This window comes from Thamnophis elegans, chromosome 10, assembly GCF_009769535.1.
Source record: "Thamnophis elegans isolate rThaEle1 chromosome 10, rThaEle1.pri, whole genome shotgun sequence".
In the NCBI taxonomy this organism is placed as follows: Eukaryota; Metazoa; Chordata; class Lepidosauria; order Squamata; family Colubridae; genus Thamnophis; species Thamnophis elegans.
The window spans coordinates 3,833,405-3,856,082 of NC_045550.1; the positions used below are offsets into that span (position 1 = coordinate 3,833,405).

Below are 22,678 nucleotides of genomic sequence, written 5' to 3' on the forward strand. Positions count from 1 at the left end.
ATTGCCTGCTTTAAAAGTAACTCAGTTTCCCCATATAACAGGAGACAGAATATTTAACTGTAAAACAATAGACAATTAAACCTGCAACTCATTCTCGTCTCAAATCTTCCAGCTTCGTTGTATTACTGTGATAATCAGATGGACTCAAAAATAGTAGCAAGAGAAAAGACTACGTAATTGGTTATCTTCTATATTATGTTGCGACCTTGAGATAGCCTACTAAAAGTATTGTTCTAATTTGCCTTTCTTATGGGTGACACAGCTTTTCTATGAGCTGAAGACTGTAGAACAGAGGATTCCTTTCCTGGACAAAGAGGAACCATATTGTCTGAGTTAAACTAAACAATTTGTATTATGTTTTGTTGCTGTTATTTTAAATTAGTACACCATCTAAAATTATCCTTATCTGTGATTCTATTTTCATCCTCTATGGTTGTGGATGTTGTAATAAACTCGTGGTTTATAATAAAATACTGCAACATTATTTTTCAATGTCTAAACACTGCCCCAGTTATTTCAGACCCAATAAATTCTCATTTCTCTGGTTTAGCATACTGAAAAAACTTTATTTCAAGGAAAGAATAAAACCAGCTAAATCAATGGAAAATTTTATCAAGCACAGTTCCACGTAATGACTTAAATCCAAAAGATGACAGACATCTTTCTCTTATTTGCTATTAAATGCATATTGTTTAAAAGATACGAAAATGCTCCTCAATTTTTTATCACAGATATTTCAATATTGGCAAAAGTATTCAAAATTATTGTAAAATGTAAATACGAACTGTAGAATGTTACCTATTGTTTTCACATTATCAGAAAGGATTGAGAGACTTCCCAGATTTTATATATATATATTTATCAGCACAAACACACACACACACACACACACACACACACACACACACACACACACATATATATATATATATATATATATATATGCTTAAAGACGCTTAAGACGTCTTAGCTTAATGACTAAGACGTCTCCCTAATATGTAATATAGCCCACGTTCGAATCCCAGTACGGGTATGGCTAGCTGATGAGAGCTAAATAGCTTGAAATAGATCTATACTAGTCTCCCTTTATTTATTTATCAGCACAAATAAAAAACACAAATGTAACAAAGGCAACAGTAAAAATATTGGGCTTCTGTCTGGATGGTCTCTTATGACGAGCTGATAGACAGAGAAAGGAAGCAGCAGGCTTCCTCCCATATTTGGGGCATACCAGGGGTTGTGACACTAAATACACACACAGACACAGACACAGACACATAGATAGATGATAGATAGATAGATAGATAGATAGATAGATAGATAGATAGATAGACAGACAGACAGACAGACAGACAGACAGACAGACAGACAGACAGACAGACAGACATGTGTGTGTGTGTGTTCCATCAGATCTGGAAGGAAGGAAGAACATGCTAGAGGTCCCATTCTTTACACAGTATCATATTATGAAACCTAGAAACAGAACCTTTTATACCATGATGCCTACACTTTGGATCATTAGAGATTAAATTAGCTCATGATCATGACAATGAGATGAGCAGCCATAACAATTTAACTGAATAAATATTTAGTTTTCACATCTTTCCAGCAGGATTGTACTTCTGCAAAGGAAAAGTGGAACAGGATCCAAATTATATAATCAAGTTTTATAATAAAACATTTTGGACATTTGCCAAAAAAAATAGCAAATCTTCATTAATTAAAAAAAATCTTGTCTGGTGCAAAATAACCAGTTTCACTCATGAAGGTTCAAATTAATTTACTGGCTTTTGCTAAAAAAAAGCCTATCTATCTATAATGGTCAGAACCTGGTTAGGTTCAATCAGGTTAGGGTCATTAAGGTTAACAGCAATCAAAGGATTTGAACTTAGTACATTTGTGGCTACATAACGATTCTAAACCGATCCATCTTTTTACTCCTCCCCTAGCTCTGCCGGTCCTCCTTCTACATTCTGTCTTGAAGGCCTACACAATTTTAAAATGGCACAGGTAATATCATTGATCTGATAAAAGTGTAGAAACTGATATACATTCTGATCAGAAGAATGTAAAATTGGAAAGTATAAACACCCTACATACAGTATCTGTCTAATTTCCTGTTAACACAGAATTTCCCATGCAATTTTTTCTTACATTCTTTCTAAAATTTTATTTAGAGTAGCTTTTCAAAACCAATTAATGTCCTGTTTATCCATAAATAATTATAAAAATAGATACAAAGACAAAATATATGTTAAAGATTAAATTGATTATCGATGCAAGATGTTTTTGTATATTGTTTAATTTCAGTGAGTTAAACGGCACCAGACCACACAGAAAAAAAATCTGATTAATTCTACATCAATTAGCCTTTCCTAAAAGCAGCTCTGTGGTCATTCTGTTTTATCATGCACTTTTAAAAAGTAGATGTCAGTCAATACTGGTTTCATTTCAATCCAAAGAGAAAACCAGGGTATTCATCCAAGCTTTTGAAACATTGATTTGGTTCACCCCTGGTTTCTTAATTACAGTATAAGAATAAGAAAAAACTCTCAATACAGAAAAATATTTCAATAAATAAAGGACAAAAGCCGAGTTTTGGAGTTTGGAAGCCGGAGAAGAAATTATGCTTGTGGGGGCGGAACAGGCGCTCGTGCAACCCCCCTATCCAGCCGGGCAGAGCTCCATGCACTGACCTAGGAGGGTACCCCGAATGTGCCAAGCCATGGGAGCTGGGGAGTGGGTAGAGCGCCACGTGCCTTGGTGCCTTAGAGATACCCCCTAAGTCAGTGAATGGCGCTCTGCCTGGCTGGAGAGGGGGTTTGCCGGGCGGTTGCTGCTTTGCCCCTGAGGCTCTGCAATTCACAAGGGAGCAGCTGCCTGACAACCCCAAAACAATAAGCCCTCCCCCTATAATAAGCCCAAGGCCATATTTTGTGGGGCAAAAGAAAATAAGACGCTGTCTTATTTTTGGGGAAACATAGTGTATATATGTGTGTGTGTGTCTATGTATGTATGTATGTATGTATGTATGTATGTATGTATGTATGTATGTTCTGACCCCCCTCGTCCTACACCAAAGCACGCCAAGACCAAGGTACTGCAAAGATTTATTAACACACATACAGGACCTTGGCAGCAATCCAGCACAGACTAACCTTGGCAGCAATCCAGCCTGCCAAGCTAGCCAAGAGAGTTCTCCAACTTTAACGAATAAGTTGACTCCTGCAAAGGGCATGTGCACAATCATTCCTTTTATAGTCTTGAGAGGAACCTAATTACCACCAGCTGAGTGCAATTATCTCCTGTAACTGCGTAACTGCTCCTTACGCCTATTAGCTCTTCGTTGCCGGGCATTCAGGAACAATTCCCTTGGCTCCTCCCCACTGCTCCAATGCATGATGTCGGGATCACACTCCCTTGTCTCCTCCCCACTGGTCCAAGGCTCAGGCGCTTCCTGGTGGCCAACCAGCCTTTCTGCACCCTGCTCGGAGTCGGCACCCTGTCCAGGGTCCTCCACCTCCTCCAGAGCCAACTCATAGGGCCCCTTGCTGTTGGAGTCTGGTTGCAGCTCCAACGGCTCCTGCTGGGCCACAACATACATACATACATACATACATACATACATACATACATACATACAAAATAATATTATAATATTTTATTATAATATAGCCATAGTTACTCAAAAACAAATCCCAAAGTTTGCAACTTTATTCAACATAACATTAAAGTTTAAATTTCTTTAATATTAACAGTTTTGCTCATCAGTGTACAATCTGCAATATTTTAGCATCTTAAAAAATGTTCCAAAAATAATCCAACAACCCTGAAGACCAAATCATAGATTCCTTTTTTTTTTAATAATGTCACCAAAAAATCTGAACCCATCCTTTCAGATACATCCTTGGGTTTCAAAAAACTCTCTTTTTTTTTTTTGGATGAATTAATTTTAAATCCAATGAAAGTAATGTAGTATTCTTCAAATAATGCAACCAGTGATGTTGCTTTATCAGATATTCCAATTCATTAGTCGATGCATAATAAATCTCAATATCAATTTTGAAAAAAATATTTAATTTTTTTCATGCTATTTTTTTCATGCTATGATTTACAATTTCATGTAACTTCTTCCTCTCCTTGAAATATAGAGATACATAACATGTATATTCCTAATGCAGATTTACTGGAAATCTCCAAACTTCAGAAAATACCAATCAAAAAAACAAATGCGTTCAAACTTCGAGAGGCAATATCACAAAATAAAAGATCTCCTTTCCTTGACGTTTAAAGATGTTCTTTGTTTTCTAAATTCTTTTGTAAAAGTTTGAAATTTCTTTGTAGAATAGCTGAACTTATATACTGGAAAAGATGCATGGTATTCTTGCCCACCTATTTTATTGCTTCCAGCTCACAAGATTAGTGATCCAATCAAATATAGCAATAGCAATAGCAGTTAGACTTATATACCGCTTCATAGGGCTTTCAGCCCTCTCTAAGCGGTTTACAGAGTCAGCATATCGCCCCCACAGTCTGGGTCCTCATTTCACCCACCTCTGAAGGATGGAAGGCTGAGTCAATCTTGAGCCGGTGAGATTAGAACCGCTGAACTGCAGATAACAGTCAGCTGAAGTGGCCTGCAGTACTGCACCCTAACCACTGCGCCACCTCACGTGAGTATTAACAAATTGTATATTATCATCTTGTGGTGTTTTTTTTTTTCATTCTCATAAATCTAAAGCTGTATATTCTATGGGCACACAATCTTTCTCAGTAAATTTACTGACAAGCGATTCTTTTCTGCATTTTTCCTAATACCTTGAATCCTTAAAATGTTCCTTCTGTTTTCTGCTAGGAACATTGGTCAAATCCAATTTCATGTTTATAATACTTTGTAAATTGTTCCAATATCTCTCATTTTTACTGCAGTGTCATAAGACTTGCTAGCAATCTGAAATCTGTTTAGTCATACCCTTGAACTGGTTTTTTTTAAATAAACCAGACATGCCTTCAAAGTTTTTATTCTTATTGATTTATTCTAATTTTAATTCCTGTTTAATTTGTTCCACTTCACATTGTATTGTTATATTAGATCAATATCCAATTTCAGTGAGAATGGTGTTTGGATTTTAATTGTACTGTACTTTCTGGAGATCCTCCTGTTTCTAATTCTAATTCTTTTGTTACTGGAAGAGGTGCGGCTTCAACTCTCTTAGATGCGCAGGAATGCATGAATGTAGTGCACACTATACTATATGAGCACTGTGTTCTACAAGTGAAATAAATTCTCTATAGAGATCTTATGTTTAGACATGCCCTTGCTACAGGTAATATATCTTCATGGCAAGGAAATTGCAGTTTTACACAGACTGATTCAGAGCCTGTATATTATAATACCGTGATGGTGAATAGCAGTAGCAATAGCAGTTAGACTTATATACCGCTTCATAGGGCTTTCAGCCCTCTCTAAGCGGTTTACAGAGTCAGCATATCGCCCCCACAGTCTGGGTCCTCATTTCACCCACCTCGGAAGGATGGAAGGCTGAGTCAACCTTGAGCCGGTGAGATTTGAACAGCCGAACTGCAGCTAACAGTCAGCTGAAGTGGCCTGCAGTACTGCACTCTAACCACTGCGTCACCTTGGCTCCTTGAATTGTGGCACGCGTGCCAAAGGTGCACGCAGAGCCCTCTCTGTTGGGCATCTGCGCCATCGCCCATGTCAGGCAGCTGGTTGTTAAGTTTCCGAAGTGCGCATGCATGCTGGCCAGCTGGTTGTCAGGTTTCCGGTGCTCTGGTGTACACATGTGTGCGCATGAGCACCTTCCATGTTTGGGCACTCTTTGCCTAAATGGTTCGCCAATACTGCTCTAATATATTATATTATCCTATCTATATATATAGATATCAGAGGTGGGTTCCTACCAGTTCGCACCAGTTCGGTAGAACCGGTTCGTCAAATCTACCGAACCGGTTAGAAGAGGTTCCACCAGTGGACTCAGAAAGCAGGCCACACCTACAGAAGAGGTTCCGAAATTTTTTGAAACCTACCGCTGACACACACACACACACACACACACACACACAGACTCATGCAGAGAGACAAAGAGAAAGAGAAAGAAAGGAAGAAAGAAAAAAAGAAAAGAAAGAAGAAAAGAAAGAAAAAGTGAAAGAGAGATGAAAGAAAAAAAGGAAAAAGGGACAGAGAGACAAAAGGAAGGAAAGAAAGAGAGAGAGAGAGAGAGAGAGAGAGAGAGAACACATGGCCAGCAAGCCACTCCCACCAGGTCACATGGCTGACAAGCCACTCCCACAAAGGAGGCTACACCCACAGAGTAGGTTCGAAAAAATTTTGAAACCCACCACTGATAGATATGCACAAGTATGTACATATATACTTTGGCAATTCAGTCATTGAGAAAATTGGAGAACACACATATTGTAACAAATGCATTAAAGGACTGATATCAGTTATATTTATTAAGTGTAAGCTGTATTTGTACCTACAATCACTTTAAATTCTGATATATGCACATATTTATATGATAACGTTGGGACTCAAAATATGCAAAATTCAGTAGGACATATAACATCAATTAAAATAAATTATGTATCGAGGCTGCAAAAAAATATCAAGGGCAGAACTTTATCTTAAATATATTTTGCATTTGAATACAGCATTAGCATTAAAAGAGATTCATGTTTGTTTCAAGTATGAATTGGTTTGCACTATTTAGAAAGTGGGAGTATTTCATTAAATTTAAAACATAATGTAATTGTTTTTCCTGATGGTACAGATTCAGATGTTTGGCTATTTAGTCTAACTAGTTAAAATAATTAAGAAACCGATTACAGTTTGACTGATACCCTTAGCCTCAAGCCATAACAAGTCCACGTTTAACCTAGAAATTAGTTTTCTTGGAAATAAGAGTGTGGATTCTTTTCCTCTATAAATGTAACACGATTGGAATTTATAATAGCCATAAAATATATGAGATATTCAGTAACAAACCTCTATAAATCAACCAAGTTGATATTTTATAGAAATAATAATAAGGAAACTGGTTTTGTAAAAAGAAATCAGTTTATACAATATTGGCATTAAAGCAAAATGCAGTTAGTATAACAACACTGGCCGTTATTATAAACAGAAAATAAAACACATGCTTTAAAATAGTATCTTTCATTTATGAAAACATAAAAAGGCAGCTAACTTTAATCTAGCCTTGCAGAATTTTTGAAATCAATAGGAGAACTGTGACCAAAGAACAATGGTTTGTTCACCACAAACGAAATCTTTCACATTTAGCTACAAATGATCCTCAAAAGGCCCTTTGTGTACCACCGAAACAAGATGCAGGCAGATGCAAAAAGCCATATTCCCCACAGAACATACTTTATACTCTGTATAAGAATCTGCAAGCAAGCTGCCTTGTGTCAATATGAAACCCCTGGGGGCAATGAATATAACAGCCCTGTAATCAAATATACGCAGGGGGCAACTATTTATTTTTCAAACACATTCTATTAAGTAACACCCATCAGGGTTAAACTAGATGTGACATTTAGACTGCAATCCTACAAAGAACTTTCCTTACAATAAGTCCCGTTCAACAACCAAGAGGCATTTCTGAGCAGACTCAGACATTTCTCTTCTTTTAACATGGAGGCTTTTAAAAAAGTGTTGGAATATATTTTAGGAATAGGTAAAGATAATTTGGATTGCAGTGCTTAGATCAAAAGGGATTGTAAACTTTTCATTCCCCAGTTCTAAAATAAGTATATCTGAAGGTGATACTTTTTTAAAAAAATTGAAATGGTTTTCCTCCCTAGGACAATGTCCATTTTAGATTTAGATTTAGATTTAAAGTTTATTTATACGCCGCCCTTTTCCCTGGGGGGACTCAGGGCGGCTTACAACTTAAAAAGGGGGGGGGAGACAAACTTTTAACATATAAGACAAATACATAATTAAAACACAACATTCATACTATTCGGGCGGGTTGTAGTCTTAACCCCAGGCCTGACGGGATAGCCAGGTTCTGAGGGCTGTGCGGAAGGTCTGGAGGGTGGTGAGGGTACAAATTTCCACGGGGAGATCGTTCCATAGGGTCAGAGCTACCACCGAGAAGGCTCTCCTCCGCGTAGTTGCCAGTCGACATTGACCGGCAGATGGGACTCGGAGGAGGCCTAACCGGTGAGATCTAATAGGTCGTGTGGAGGTAATTGGCAGTAGGCGGTCTCTCAAGTATCCAGATCCACTACCATGGAGGGCTTTATGGGTGGCAAGTAGCACCTTGATTTTGGATACCAGAATTCTTTCAAAATCACAGCAGTAGAAAAATGGTTTCACGTTGCCCGCCTATTGCCATTCCAGCAAAGAACCAGTGAGTTGTTTATATATTTTAACAAATGCAATTCAATGCAAGGCCATGTTTTAGTTCAGGACTATTATTAATTATGTGTGTATCCTCCAGCTGTAGGCAGTATATCGTTAAAAGTGTAAAGCATGTGTTAACTGTCATCATAATTCATGCTTACGTGCACTGAATGCATCCCTATTGGAATCCATTAGACATGTCTCTTTTAATACCAATGGTATTAAGCACATTTCTAACATTCGGTTCCACCACAAAACCGCGGAGGACAAAATTGCGCTCGACGAAAGCGCGCATTTGACGTCATCACAGCGCGACGAAAACATCGCGCTGTGATCGAAAAATGTAAAAATAAAGCGAAAACCTTACCCTAACCCCCCCAAACCTAACCCTAAACCTAACCCTTAACCTATCCCTAAATCTAACCCTAAACCTAACTGTTAACGTAACGCTAAACCTAATGCTAACCCTTAAGCTAACGCTAAACGTAACGCTCTAAACCTAACCCTAACCCTTAACCTAACCCTAACCCTAAACCTAATCCTTACCTTTATGTGAATCGGCTTGCTTTAATTTTAATTTTATTTCAATTTTTAATTTTTTTCGTCGTGCTGTGATGACGTCAAATGCGCGCTTTCGTCGAGCGCGATTTTGTCCTCCGCAGTTTTGAGGGGTCACGCTAACATTCAACCCACTGGAGTTGACACTTTGTTTGTTTGTTTGTTTTATTGAGCTTGTATGCCGCCCACTCCCGAAGGACTCCGGGTGGCTTACAATAAAACAAGGGAGGGGGATAATACACAAAACAACATATTAAAATATACAACAGTCACAATTTCCGAGGGGCTGGATATTTCGAAAGCCCCCCGGCCTGCTGGAGCAGCCAGGACTTAACGGCTTTGCGGAAGGCCGGGAGGGTAGTAAGGGTCCGGATCTCCACGGGGAGATCGTTCCAGAGGGCTGGAGCTGCAACAGAGAAGGCTCTCCCCCGGTACTCATAAGGTAAAGCTCTTATCTCCTACCAGATCCCCACCTCTCTCATTTTTAGTGTTTATTATTATTTTTTAATCAGCTAGAACAGGGGTGTCAAACTTGTGGTCCATGGGCTTAAAGTGGCAATATGACACTTGACGACAATGTGATGACGAGAGTTTCACACACACACACACACACATGAGCTAGGAGGTTGACCTGCTGCAAAAGTACCAGCGTACAGTTCTAGAAACTATTTTATTTCCTTGTGGATTCACTTGAGCTTTGGAGCTATTCCAAAATATTCTAAATGAGTGACTACATCCCAGTGCTTTATTTTGATCTATGTGTAGAACAGTGGTGGGTTTCAATTTTTTTTTGAACCTACTCTGTGGGTGTGGCCTCCTTTGTGGGAGTGGCTTGCCGGCCATGTGACCTGGTGGGAGTGGCTTGCCGGCCATGTCTCTCTTTCTCTCTCTCTCTCTCTCTCTCTCTCTCTCTCTCTCTCCTTCCTTCCTTTTGTCTCTCTGTCCCTTTTTTCTTTTTTCTTTCATCTCTCTCTCACTTTTTCTTTTTTTCTTTTTTCTTTATTTCTTTCTTCCTTTCTTTCTCTTTCTCTCTGTGTGAGTGTGTGTGCGTGTGTGTGTGTGTGTGTGTGTCTGTGTTTGTGTGTGTAGAGTTTCCCCCTCTTAAAAAGGAAATCTGGAGAGTTAGAAAGGAGAAGCATGTTGATTGGGGTATGAATGATTGCGAAAAGGTTCCTTTGTCAAAGGATGACAATATCCCCTCTAGATTTGAGCCGAGGTGGCGCAGTGGTTAAATGCAGCACTGCAGGCTACTTCAGCTGACTGCAGTTCTGCAGTTCGGCTGTTCAAATCTCACCGGCTCAGGGTTGACTCAGCCTTCCATCCTTCCGAGGTGGGTGAAATGAGGACCCGGATTGTTGTTGGGGGCGATATGCTGACTCTGTAAACCGCTTAGAGAGGGCTGAAAGCCCTATGAAGCGGTATATAAGTCTAACTGCTATTGCTATTGCTATTTTATTCCAGCAGAAGCATAACATTAAAAAGAGGAATTTGGTAATTACAGATGAGGGAGTTGCAGATTCCATATTTAGGTAGACTTCTACCATTAGGTATACTTCGACCATAAAAGAAAAAGTGATAAGAATAATTTTAGACTAGGCGAGCATTTGTATTGCTCTGAATGCATTGAAGATGATATCTAATCAAGTAATCAAACATCTGCAAGAAAACAAACAAGCTCAGGGAGTCTTTCTCCGTAGCCGCTCCGGCCCTGTGGAATGATCTCCCTGCAGAGATCCGGACCCTTCCCACTCTCTCGGCCTTCCGTAAGGCCACTAAAACCTGGCTGTTCCGGCAGGCCTGGGGCTGTTGACCCCAAAATATGGTCCAGCCCCATTTAGAACGGAGTGCATGGTGTGTTTTTAAATCTATCTTTTCTTTCTTCTACTCCTTTTGATTTATTTGTATTGTTAGCCGCCCGGAGTCCTACAGGATTGAGCGGCATACAAATATTATTAAACTTTGAAACTAAACATAGGCTACAATTATGAGAGCCTGAGCTATTAACCTGCTAACAAACTATTAAGAGCTTTTGTAAGTCATGAACTTGCTTTTAATCAGGACTACTTTATCGCAATTACTTTTTCTATGCTTTTGGTTTATATAGCCATTGTTAAGATGGCATTCGTTAACACCTACTTTGACACTTCTCAGAAGAAGCTAAACAGGCTGACCATAAACGCTTCAGTTATGGGAAGTGTTAGTCTAGCCAGGAGATTGTGCTTTTGCAACTGTACTGAAGAATTTTGCAAATGGGCCCATTACTGGAACAAGCAAAGGTAACATGTCATTTTGCTTAAACTGTGGTTAAGAATGTCCCGGCCAAGATCTGGAGCTGCAGGTTTTAAAGCTCATCATTAGCATGCTAAAAACACACACACATCTAGAGGTGGAAAGAACAATGGACAACAGATTTTCATCTTGACTTCCTTGCAAATTGTTTTTCTTTAACTTGGAGATTTAGCTTATGATAATTAGGAGTTTTGTGCTTGCCTCCCCCCACGTTGCTGCCATTATGTGAGAAGCATCCAAATCTGCCTATCACTCAAACAGTTCTCAAAACTATATTTAAATGCTTCATTTTAAAATAGTGACCATTTCTCTATATTTGAATTTTTTTTAAAATCATTTACAGGCTGCAACCATTTAGCTGACCAGAGTAATATCTGGTTTTTTTTGCCATTTGAATTCAAATAATTTTTGATCAGATTTCAGCCCATTATAATCTTATATATTCAAACTGCTAAAATTTAATCCTAAATGTCTTAATCTTTTTTTTTCTTCCCATTCTAACAGCAGAAGTGTTTTTATGATAGCAACCACTATACAAGAATACATCTGTTCCCAAAATGAACCCAATGTGATAGTAAACTTGTTTTATTTCTCCTATAATCACAAGCTGGCTAATTGAATCCTCTTTCGAAACAGGAAAAGAAGCGATATTACACACTTGACAGGTTCCTTTAAAATAACAATTATATTGTGATAACTGTGATGTATTGGCTTATTTGCTACAAAACCCGGAGTATTTCTCTTCTTTTGATAAATGCAGAATGAAAGATTTCCATAGTAGTTAATCTGGAAACATAAGGATATGACATTTAGCATTCAGAACAGCTCATAAAGTAGCTGTACTGATGATTATATATTATACACCAAACATTACAGTCAATATTCAAATTCAAATTTTTACTACCTCCTCATTGTTGCAACAACCAGATGAAAACACATATACAGAATTCAAAATAGTATAAATATATAGCGATAGCAATAGCAGTTAAGATTTATATACCGCTTCATAGGGCTTTCAGCCCTCTCTAAGCGGTTTACAGAGTCAGCATATCGCCCCCAACAATCTGGGTCCTCATTTCACCCACCTCGGAAGGAAGGAAGGCTGAGTCAACCTTGAGCCGGTGAGATTTGAACCGCTGAACTGCAGATAACAGTCAGCTGAAGTGGCCTGCAGTACTGCACCCTAACCACTGCGCCACCTCGGCTCTAATAGGACAGAATATTTTATTTCTTCAGCCTTGTCTACACTCTGAGTCCATCCCCACATCAGACCAGGAAATTAAGGTTGTGTTCAAATCCATAATTGCCTACATTTAAGACAGCTAGTTCAATGGCACTCATTTCTGATCAAACATGCTCCGTGCAGGCAGTCCTCAACTTACAACCTTATCTGAACCTGGCAATTAGTCATAAGTCATGATGGCTGTAAAGCAATCATCAGGTGACTAGACCTGATTTTACAACCTTTATTGCACCACAAATGCAGTGGTCATCCTTACCTTTCACAGAGGCACTGAGTTTTATAAATATGAGCATGATAGTGTAAAATAATCCTATCCAAGGACCAGTGGTGGGTTTCAAAAAATTTTGGGAACCTCTTCTGTAGGTGTGGCCTGCTTTCCGGGTCCACTGGTGGAACCTCTTCTAACCGGTTCGGTAAATTTGATGAACCGGCTCTACCGAACTGGTAGGAACCCACCTCTGGTGTGAAGTCTAGAGAACAGCATAAAATGCATGCCCAGCTACTGTAATTTAATGACAAGCACATACTTGCCTGACACTTGGGGATATCCTGGTAGAATCTTGCCTTATTTAGTGAAACACCTAATATTATAGAAGGTTGGATGATTCTGTTTAGGTATTCAGCTGAGCCATATGGATGATATTGTCTAAGGGATTATGGGGCTAGTCCTGCAATTCTTTTCTAACCTGCATATATTTAGCTGAAGCCTGAAAATGAATTATATACTCCATGAAAATTGTGACTGTGCTTTTTAGGGTCCTAGATCAAATGGAGAAATGAATTGATACTCAAACAATCAGAACACTGGACCTCAACAAGGATATATCCATGGCTCTCTTCCTTACCCTTCTTAGCCATCTGTTCATTTGGCACTAATAACACTTGAATGCCAAGGACAGAACAGGAATCAATGCATAATTTTAACAAGGTTCTGGAACAGTAATATGCAGCTTTCTAATTGTTTTGCAGCAATCTTTTCATCTCCATCCCATTCTTTTTAATCTAGATCATGGGTGTCAAATTCTCCATGTCACATTGCCATCATGCAGAAGTGGGTTCCTACCAGTTCGCACCTAATTCGGTAGAACCGGTTCATCAAATCTACCGAATCGGTTAGAAGAGGTTCTACCAGTGGACCCGGAAAGCAGGCCACACCTACAGAAGAGGTTCCAAAAATTTTTGAAACCCACCACTGGCACACACATACACACACAGAGAGAGACAGACAGAAAGACAGACAGACAGACTCACACAGAGAGAGAAAGAGAAAGAGAAAGAAAGGAAGAAAGAAAGAAAGAAAGAAAGAAAGAAAGAAAGAAAGAAAGAAAGAAAGGAAAGAAAAAGTGAGAGGGAGATGAAAGAAAAAAAGGAAAAAGGGACAGAGAGACAAAAGGAGAGAGAGAGAGGAAAGAAAAGAGAAAGAGAGAGAGAATACATGGCTGGCAAGCCACTCCCACCAGGTCACATGGCCGGCAAGCCACTCCCACAAAGGAGGCCACACCCACAGAGTAAGTTCGAAATTTTTTTTGAAACCAACCACTGCCATCATGTGACATTTTGTGACGTTTCCCCCATTTGCGGAGCTGGGATGGGCATGGCCTGTGTATGGCGCATTTAGCCAACAAGCTACCAGTTTGACACCCCTGATATAGATGAATGATGAGAATTTCAAATTCAGCGAAGAACCAATGAGAAAATTTATTTGAGATTTTCTTAAAGCAGCTGTGAATAGCTACTGCTGCTATTTGACCATTTAATTATGCCCAGATACTGCAAAGCTCTTAGAATTAGATATTTAATGGAAGCATCTCTACTTAAGGCTAAGCCAAAACAGAGAAAGTGAGATTTATTTACAAACACAAAAGATTCTATAAAACAGAATCGGCTAGATATATACTGAGATTATAAGCATTTTTTTTCTTACCAAGATTCTTCATGACACTCTATTATTACACTACAGTATACTTTATTATTGCATAATAAAGGTGTAGAAAAAAACTTTTAAAATTTGTCTCAGTTGTAATCTTGCTCCATAAACAAAATGATCCGTAAACAAAATGAAACTATAATGTTACACTGGTAAATATAAACTTGTCTTATTTTTTTCCAAACAAAAAAAACCTGTAATGCTAGCATAGAAATACGTATACATATTAGATATACCTGGCAAGGATGCCACTAGATTTAATTAAATTCATTTGTCACATTAATGCCTCTAAGTATCATATGCTACTCAACAGGGTAAGATTATTTAGTGCAATACTAAGAGAGTTTAAATACCAGGAATTAATGAAATGCAACAATGAACAATTTCTGCTTTCTGTGGCCCACACAATAATCTTAATTTTGCTCCACAAGATGTAATTGTAAAATATGTACAGAAATTGTTCCTTAATTGGACATTGTTCTTAAAATTTATGAATACAAAGATAAAACGTTACTTTAAATTTGTTCCTATATTTATTCATTTGATTGTTACCTCAATCACGGAGTCAGGGGCTCACAATAATCAGCATAAAACTAAGGATAGAAATACAAACATACCATAAAAACCATAAAATGTGGATTCCCACTTATTACTGCTCCCACTTTTAACTAGAAATCCATACCATGCATCTAACAAAATTAGCTACAAACTTTTAAGTTTTGTACCAACTCCTATCCAGACCATAGATAGCTTTGAAAAAGTATTGCAAGCATACAATTCTCATAAATCACAAGAAAAACTCATTAAGTAACACTAAAACAGATTGCTCAAAACTGATAGTGGTAGATTGCTCTATGCTGAAAGATTTAAGCAGCCCTGGAACCCAGATGATATAGTATCATTCCTGATTTTCAACAGCAGGTCATAACAGTGGTATATGAAAATATTGGCTGACAAACTTGCCATATAGGTTGGCAGTCATATCTATAATTCTAGGTTGTTGCAGCTTACTTTTTCCATATATTGTAATCCTGTAGCCAATTTTCTATATTCTGTAATTTATTACAAAAAGACAGAAATAAACCCCCGACCACTATTAAATAGTTAGTTTAGTTTAGTTTAGTTTATTGATCTTGTATGCCGCCCACTCCCGAAGGACTCCGGGCGGCTTACAATAAACAAGGGAAGGGGATAAATAAACAAGACAACACCTTAAAATACGCAACAACCACAGTTACCGTGGGGCTAAATATTTCACAAGCCCTCTGGCCTGCTGGAGCAGCCAGGACTTGGTGGCTTTGCGGAAGGCCGGGAGGGTCGTAACGGTCCGGATCTCCACGGGGAGGTCGTTCCAGAGGGCCGGAGCTGCAACAGAGAAGGCTCTCCCCCGGGGAGTCGCCAGTCGACATTGGCTGGCAGATGGGATCCGGAGGAGACCTAACCTGTGCGATCTAATCAGTCTATGGGAGGTAATCGGCAGGAGGCAGTCTCTCAGGTACCCAGGTCCGATGCCATGTAGGGCTTTATAGGTGACGACCAGCACCTTGAAGCAGGTCCAGAGACTAATGGGTAGCCAGTGCAGCTCGCGGAGGATAGGTGTAACGTGGGTGTATCTGGGTGCACTCACAATCGCTCGCGTGGCCGCATTCTGGACTAACTGAAGTCTTCGAACACTCTTCAAGGGCAGCCCCATGTAGAGCGCGTTACAGTAATATTAAATTACAGAAATACATGACTACTTCCAAAGCCAACTTCTAGCGCCATGTGACATATACTAAATACTTTGGTTTCTTCATCAGGTTATATAAATATTTTGCCTTACAGAATGTATGTCTTTACATCTCCATCCAATCCTCATGTCTGGTTCTATTCCATGCAACTCGCTTCTTCCAATACTGCAGTGTAAATGAACGATGCCATGAGACACTTGCTTTTCAGAGTGAGACAAGTAGCATATAAATTTAATAATAAATAACTTTTACCACTGACTCTGGGGAAAATGGCACAGAATAGTATGTTTTTTTTTTTGAAAAAAATGTTCATTATTGGAAGTCCCAAGCTCTTCATAATGTATGGATTCTGTCTTAGCAATAGCAGTTAGCAATAGCAGTTAGACTTATATACCACTTCATAGGGCTTTCAGCCCTCTCTAAGCGGTTTACAGAGTCAGCATATTGCCCCCAACAACAATCCGGGTCCTCATTTCACCCACCTCGGAAGGATGGAAGGCTGAGTCAACCCTGAGCCGGTGAGATTTGAACAGCCGAACTGCAGAACTGCAGTCAGCTGAAGTAGCCTGCAGTGCTGCACTCTAACCACTGCGCCACCTCGGCTCTCTTAGAATGCTATAGCTCTGAATGACACAAATTTCAGTGGGTATGACCAGTTTAAGGCATAAACCTTTATGTTGATCCTTAGTTTCACATTTGCAAACTAGAAATTATGACTGAAGGAGCGCGATATTTTTAGCCTTGAGAAGACCAGGAAGAATATGAAAGTGTTTTTCAAGTACCTGAAGATAGCCACATAGGAGGGGAAAAAAACCTAACTATAACAACAATAAAGATGAAAAACAATTCCCTAAAGAGGTGGTGTGTTAAATAGGGTTCAGACAGAAACTGGGTTTTTGAGAGTCTTTAATGTGTATTCCTGCACTTACATGTTAGCTATACTAATCACATAAGGGTACTTTTTCAAATGTATGATGATCAAATCAAGAATAGGAAACTTGAATACCATATGTTGCTCCCTAAAATATTGGTGGTTTTTAACAGCAACTGTTAAAATGATCATCTTGATGACATGGCTATTGCACTGTTTCAACCCCTCAAAGCGGTAATTATAAAACGCACACCAACCTGTTAAGCATTTGGGGAGGGACAACATTAATATAGGGTACGAAACACCTCATAAACTTACATGAATTCTTCAAAGGCTAAATATATCTTGTGTATTATAACACCTAGATTTAATAATCACAAAAAATAGGTTTGGTCTATAAGGCCAATCATCTTCAATTTATTTTAGTATTTTTGATTATATGTGGTTATATATATATATATATATATATATATATATATATATATATATATATATATATATATATATATATATATATATATATATATATCCAGAGAGTCTTGGAAGATACATTTATTATAACACAGGATATATTTGAAAATGGAATTAAATTAACCTGTAACCATCTAAATGACTCTCTGTACTGGAGACCCAAGATCTAGCAGAACCATAGTACAGTATTTAATCTCAGCCATTACTCATCTAAACTCAACTTCTCCATTCCAGAGAAAAGCACTGAGAAAATAAATTCCACAAATCAATATATAAGATTTTTAACACATTGTGTTCAATACCACTACAATAGCAATAGCAATTAGACTTATATACCGCTTCATAGGGCTTTCAGCCCTCTCTAAGCGGTTTACAGCGTCAGCATATTGCCCCCAACAACAATCCGGGTTCTCATTTTACCCACCTCGGAAGGATGGAAGGCTGAGTCAACCTTGAGCCGGTGAGATTTGAACAGCCGAACTGCAGAACTGCAGTCAGCTGAAGTAGCCTGCAGTGCTGCATTTAACCACTGCGCCACCTCGGCTCTCTACAAGAAAGAAATGCAATCAAAACATATCAATAGGTGCTTAGCACAGATTCAATTATACCATATAAGCTAAACTATAGGTTAAACTAAACGAAAATATACATTCACAAAAATACCTTCCTAGGATGTAAGAGATGAATAATAGCCAAAAACTCCAATAAAAAGCCTCAGCCAAAAGCCATACTACAAACGTATCTTTGTTAACTCATCCCAATGCTCCCTTGTTTAGCCAAAATGCAAGAGATGCTATTAATCAAACATGGCGCCACCGTTAACCTGGCCATCTCACAGTAGCACTGTATCAATCTCTGAGAATTTCAAAGTAATACAGCAATTAATTTCGAGAATCAGCCTGCAAGCAAAGCACTGTATAAAACGTGTCATACTGGAGCCAGCATTCACACCTCAAAATCTCAGGTGCAGACACCAAAAGCATTAGGCTGCCCAGCCCAAAATTGTATTCACTACAGAATTCAACTATATATTTCCGAGGAAGTGTGCATAGGATGGCGTGCATAGGATGGTGGTCTCAATATCTCCAATCCAACTTCACACCACCTCCAATCACTGCTCCCCATCTGTGTGAACAGGAGTGAACTACTTTAGAAGGCTGTAATTTTTTCCCCCTCCTGCTCTCTACTCAACCTTATCTACCAATAGTTTGATGGATACTGTCAGCCTCTGCCTTACTGCTTGCTTTTCGGCTGCCATGAAATGGGGAGGGGGGAGGCATGGTATTTGGGTGAGGGAAGTACTCTGTACAGGAGGACTGTTAGATGAGGGTTGTTCACACCATTCGTTTGCGCATGTGGAAGAGGGGAGTTTCCCGCCAAGGCCAACTGTCCGACATTCCAACCTGGTGATGATTTTTGAAGATGTCTCCCACCTGATGGCTGTGGTGATATACGAGTGGACTATGGACTGGGGTACCAAGGGGAGGGGAATGAATCCTGTATTGATGTCTATTGCTTTCGCGCTCTTTTGCTCAGATTCAGCTTTGCTTAGCTTCTCATCACTTATAATCAGTAAAAGTACACTTAATTCTGCAAAATGGAGTCCAGTGGTTTTCTTTCTTGGTTATTAAGTGAAGGAGACTTGACAGATCCATGCAAACAGCTAGGTGCTCAGAATGGGGATACCAAAGGCCATCCCTCATTGTAGTTTAAATACAAATTTCCTTTCATTCCTCTCCCCACATCTGAAGTAAAGCAGGAGGGAGGATTGCATAGGAATGGGAGGTCACCCTGTTGAAATCCCTAAAAAACTTTGAATTTCGTTCAAGTAAAGCCATCTAAGATGTAATCATTGCCTTTGTGGTATCTGAATGTGATGACAGTTTCTTTTTTTAAAAAAAAATTGATATATACAATCATCAACTATATCTTTGATTTTTATTATCATGTACATTTTTTCCACAATTTTTCTTTCCGAAATCTTTCTTGCATCTAATTAGGTCTTTCCATACAAAATAATGACAACCTACAATTGCAATTACCCTGCAATTACTACTTAATACAATAGGATATTGGCTATGTAATACATGTGTTTATATCTTATGAAAATGTTAAATAAATAATCAAAATAATGGCAAACTTTTTTTTGCTTTTCAGAACTTTTCAGAACATGCCCTTCTGATCTGGAGAAAAAGGGGAAGGGAATGGAGACCTTTCCATGGTCCTACTGTGCAATATCCAAGCCAGGGTCTCTCTCCTGTAGCAGCACAGGCTCACCAATGTATTAAATCCCTGTTCTGTTGATACTCCACCCCTGGATTCCATTACATTTCGGAGTTGTAGTGGTGTGGTGTTACTAAGTAGGGGACCTTATTAAATTAAGCCCATTGCAACTCATGCACGCATGTATTAAATTTCCTCCAAATTGAATATGGGCATAACATTTTCTCCCCATTGCCCTCACCCACCCACCCACCCCTCCACCCCAGGGCATTGCTGCCAAGGCAGCTGACTTACGCTTGCTTTTCATTCCAATTCACCAGGCGACTCTCCTTCCTGGCCGCCACCTGCCTGAGGGATGGAGACCTTTCCATGGTCCTACTGTGCAATATCCAGCCAGGGTCTCTCTCCTGTAGCACCACAGGCTCACCAATGTATTAAATTCCCATTCTGTTGATACTCCACCCTGGATTCCATTACATTTCGGAGTTGTAGTGGTGCGGTGTACTAAGTAGGGGGCCTTATGAAATTTAAGCCCATTGCAACTCATGCACGCATGTATTAAATTTCCTCCAAATTGAATATGGGCGTAACATTTTCTCCCCATTGCCCTCACCCACCACCCCTCCACCCCAGGGCATTGCTGCCAAGGCAGCTGACTTACGCTCGCTTTTCATTCCAATTCACCAGGCGACTCTCCTTCCCAGCCGCCACCTGCCTGAGGGATGGAGACCTTTCCATGGTCCTACTGTGCAATATCCAGCCAGGGTCTCTCTCCTGTAGCACCACAGGCTCACCAAGGTATTAAATCCCTGTTCTGTTGATACTCCACCCCTGGATTCCATTACATTTCGGAGTTGTAGTGGTGCGGTGTACTAAGTAGGGGACCTTATGAAATTTAAGCCCATTGAAACTCATGCACGCATCTATTAAATTTCCTCCAAATTGAATATGGGCATAACATTTTCTCCCCATTGCCCTCACCCACCACCCCTCCACCCCAGGGCATTGCTGCCAAGGCAGCTGACTTACGCTCGCTTTTCATTCCAATTCACCAGGCGACTCTCCTTCCCAGCCGCCACCTGCCTGAGGGATGGAGACCTTTCCATGGTCCTACTGTGCAATATCCAGCCAGGGTCTCTCTCCTGTAGCACCACAGGCTCACCAAGGTATTAAATCCCTGTTCTGTTGATACTCCACCCCTGGATTCCATTACATTTCGGAGTTGTAGTGGTGTGGTGTCCTAAGTAGGGGACCTTATGAAATTTAAGCCCATTGCAACTCATGCACGCATGTATTAAATTTCCTCCAAATTGAACATGGGCATAACATTTTCTCCCCATTGCCCTCACCCACCCACCCCACCCCTCCACCCCAGGGCATTGCTGCCAAGGCAGCTGACTTACGCTGGCTTTTCATTCCAATTCACCAAGCGACTCTCCTTCCCGGCTGCCACCTGCCTGAGAGCCGCTTGGCTTCCCTCCTTCATGGCGCTCCCTTTGCCAAGGGAAATGCCATTTCCGATGCTCACACTCCCACCTCGGGCGGGCGGGCAGCCAAGCTTGCAACGGCGCCCCAGCCTCTCCCCGCTCGCCTCCTCCGCAGCCTCCCTTGCCAGGGCACGCTCTGCCCCGGGGCAGCCGGAGAGTCTCTTGGCGGCGAAGGGGAAGGAGGAGGAAGAGGAGGAGGGCTCGAGTCGGTCCATGCCTTGGCGCGGGCACCGGGCTGAGTGGGAGAAGCCAGCTCGGCGTCTCTGCCGGAGCTGGCCTTACTGCCAGCGGTGGGGGGAGAGCTTAGGCGGCGGCCAGCCAGACTCCCTTGCCCCGCTTGGCCACCCGGCCTCGTGTCCCGCCGCCCGCTGGCTCGGCTTACCTTCCAGGGACTCGCCCAGCTCGGCTTCTCGAGGCACGCCGGGTTCTCATGCCCTCCTCGCCCCGCCGGTTGCGAACCCAGGCAGCAAGCAGGGGACGCCCTGGCATTCGCCCTGCCCGGCGCGGCTGCAGGAACCCCGTTCGCAACCGAGCAGGAAATTTCCTCCGTTCTCCTTCGCCCGCCTGCCTGTGTCTGCAGCCCAAATTCAAAGGCGGTGCCAGCGGAACAGAGGAGCCCCCTGCTGCCCGAGAGGCGCCGTTGCAAGCAGCAGCTGTAGATCCTTCACCTGCTCTGGCTGGGAAGAAGCTACCTGCTGTTCTCCAGGTAAAGGATCTGCACCTGCGGCAGGACAGCCAGGAGGAGACAGGTGAAGGCAGGCCCTCTTTAAAGCTCCCTGGAAAGGCAGCTGTAGATCCTTTTACCTGCTCTGGCTGGGAATAAGCTACCTGCTGTGCTCCAGGTAAAGGATCTGCACCTGCGGCAGGACAGCCAGGAGGAGACAGGTGAAGGCAGGCCCTCTTTTAAAAGCTCCCTGGAAAGGCAGCTGTAGATCCTTTTACCTGCTCTGGCTGGGAATAAGCTACCTGCTGTGCTCCAGGTAAAGGATCTGCACCTGCGGCAGGACAGCCAGGAGGAGACAGGTGAAGGCAGGCCCTCTTTTAAAAGCTCCCTGGAAAGGCAGCTGTAGATCCTTTTACCTGCTCTGGCTGGGAATAAGCTACCTGCTGTGCTCCAGGTAAAGGATCTGCACCTGCGGCAGGACAGCCAGGAGGCGACAGGTGAAGGCAGGCCCTCTTTAAAAGCTCCCTGGAAAGGCAGCTGTAGATCCTTTTACCTGCTCTGGATGGGAATAAGCTACCTGCTGTGCTCCAGGTAAAGGATCTGCACCTGCGGCAGGACAGCCAGGAGGCGACAGGTGAAGGCAGGCCCTCTTTTAAAAGCTCCCTGGAAAGGCAGCTGTAGATCCTTTAGCTTCTTCCCAGGCGGAGCAGGTAAAGGATCTGCACCTGTGACAGGACAGCCGTTGCAAGCAGCAGCTGTAGATACTTTACCTGCTCTGCCTGGGAAGACGGTTACCTGGGGAGAACAGCAGTGGCCTTTTCGCACCTGTGGCAGGACA

The 22,678-nt window shown here is 41.1% G+C and overlaps 1 protein-coding gene across 2 annotated transcripts in view; it reads right to left on the minus strand.

The window, feature by feature from the left end:
- PTPRE (protein tyrosine phosphatase receptor type E) overlaps positions 1-21,735 on the minus strand; it is a 139,052-nt gene extending 117,317 nt beyond the window's left edge. The window contains exon 1 of one of the 2 annotated variants that reach the window (XM_032226027.1): positions 21,559-21,735. In XM_032226027.1, coding sequence (XP_032081918.1) covers positions 21,559-21,665 — 107 coding nt within the window. In that variant the 5' untranslated portion in view covers positions 21,666-21,735. The remainder of the gene's footprint in view (positions 1-21,558) is intronic. The other variant, XM_032226028.1, reaches the window with a different exon arrangement.
- Positions 21,736-22,678: the final 943 nt, after the last annotated feature.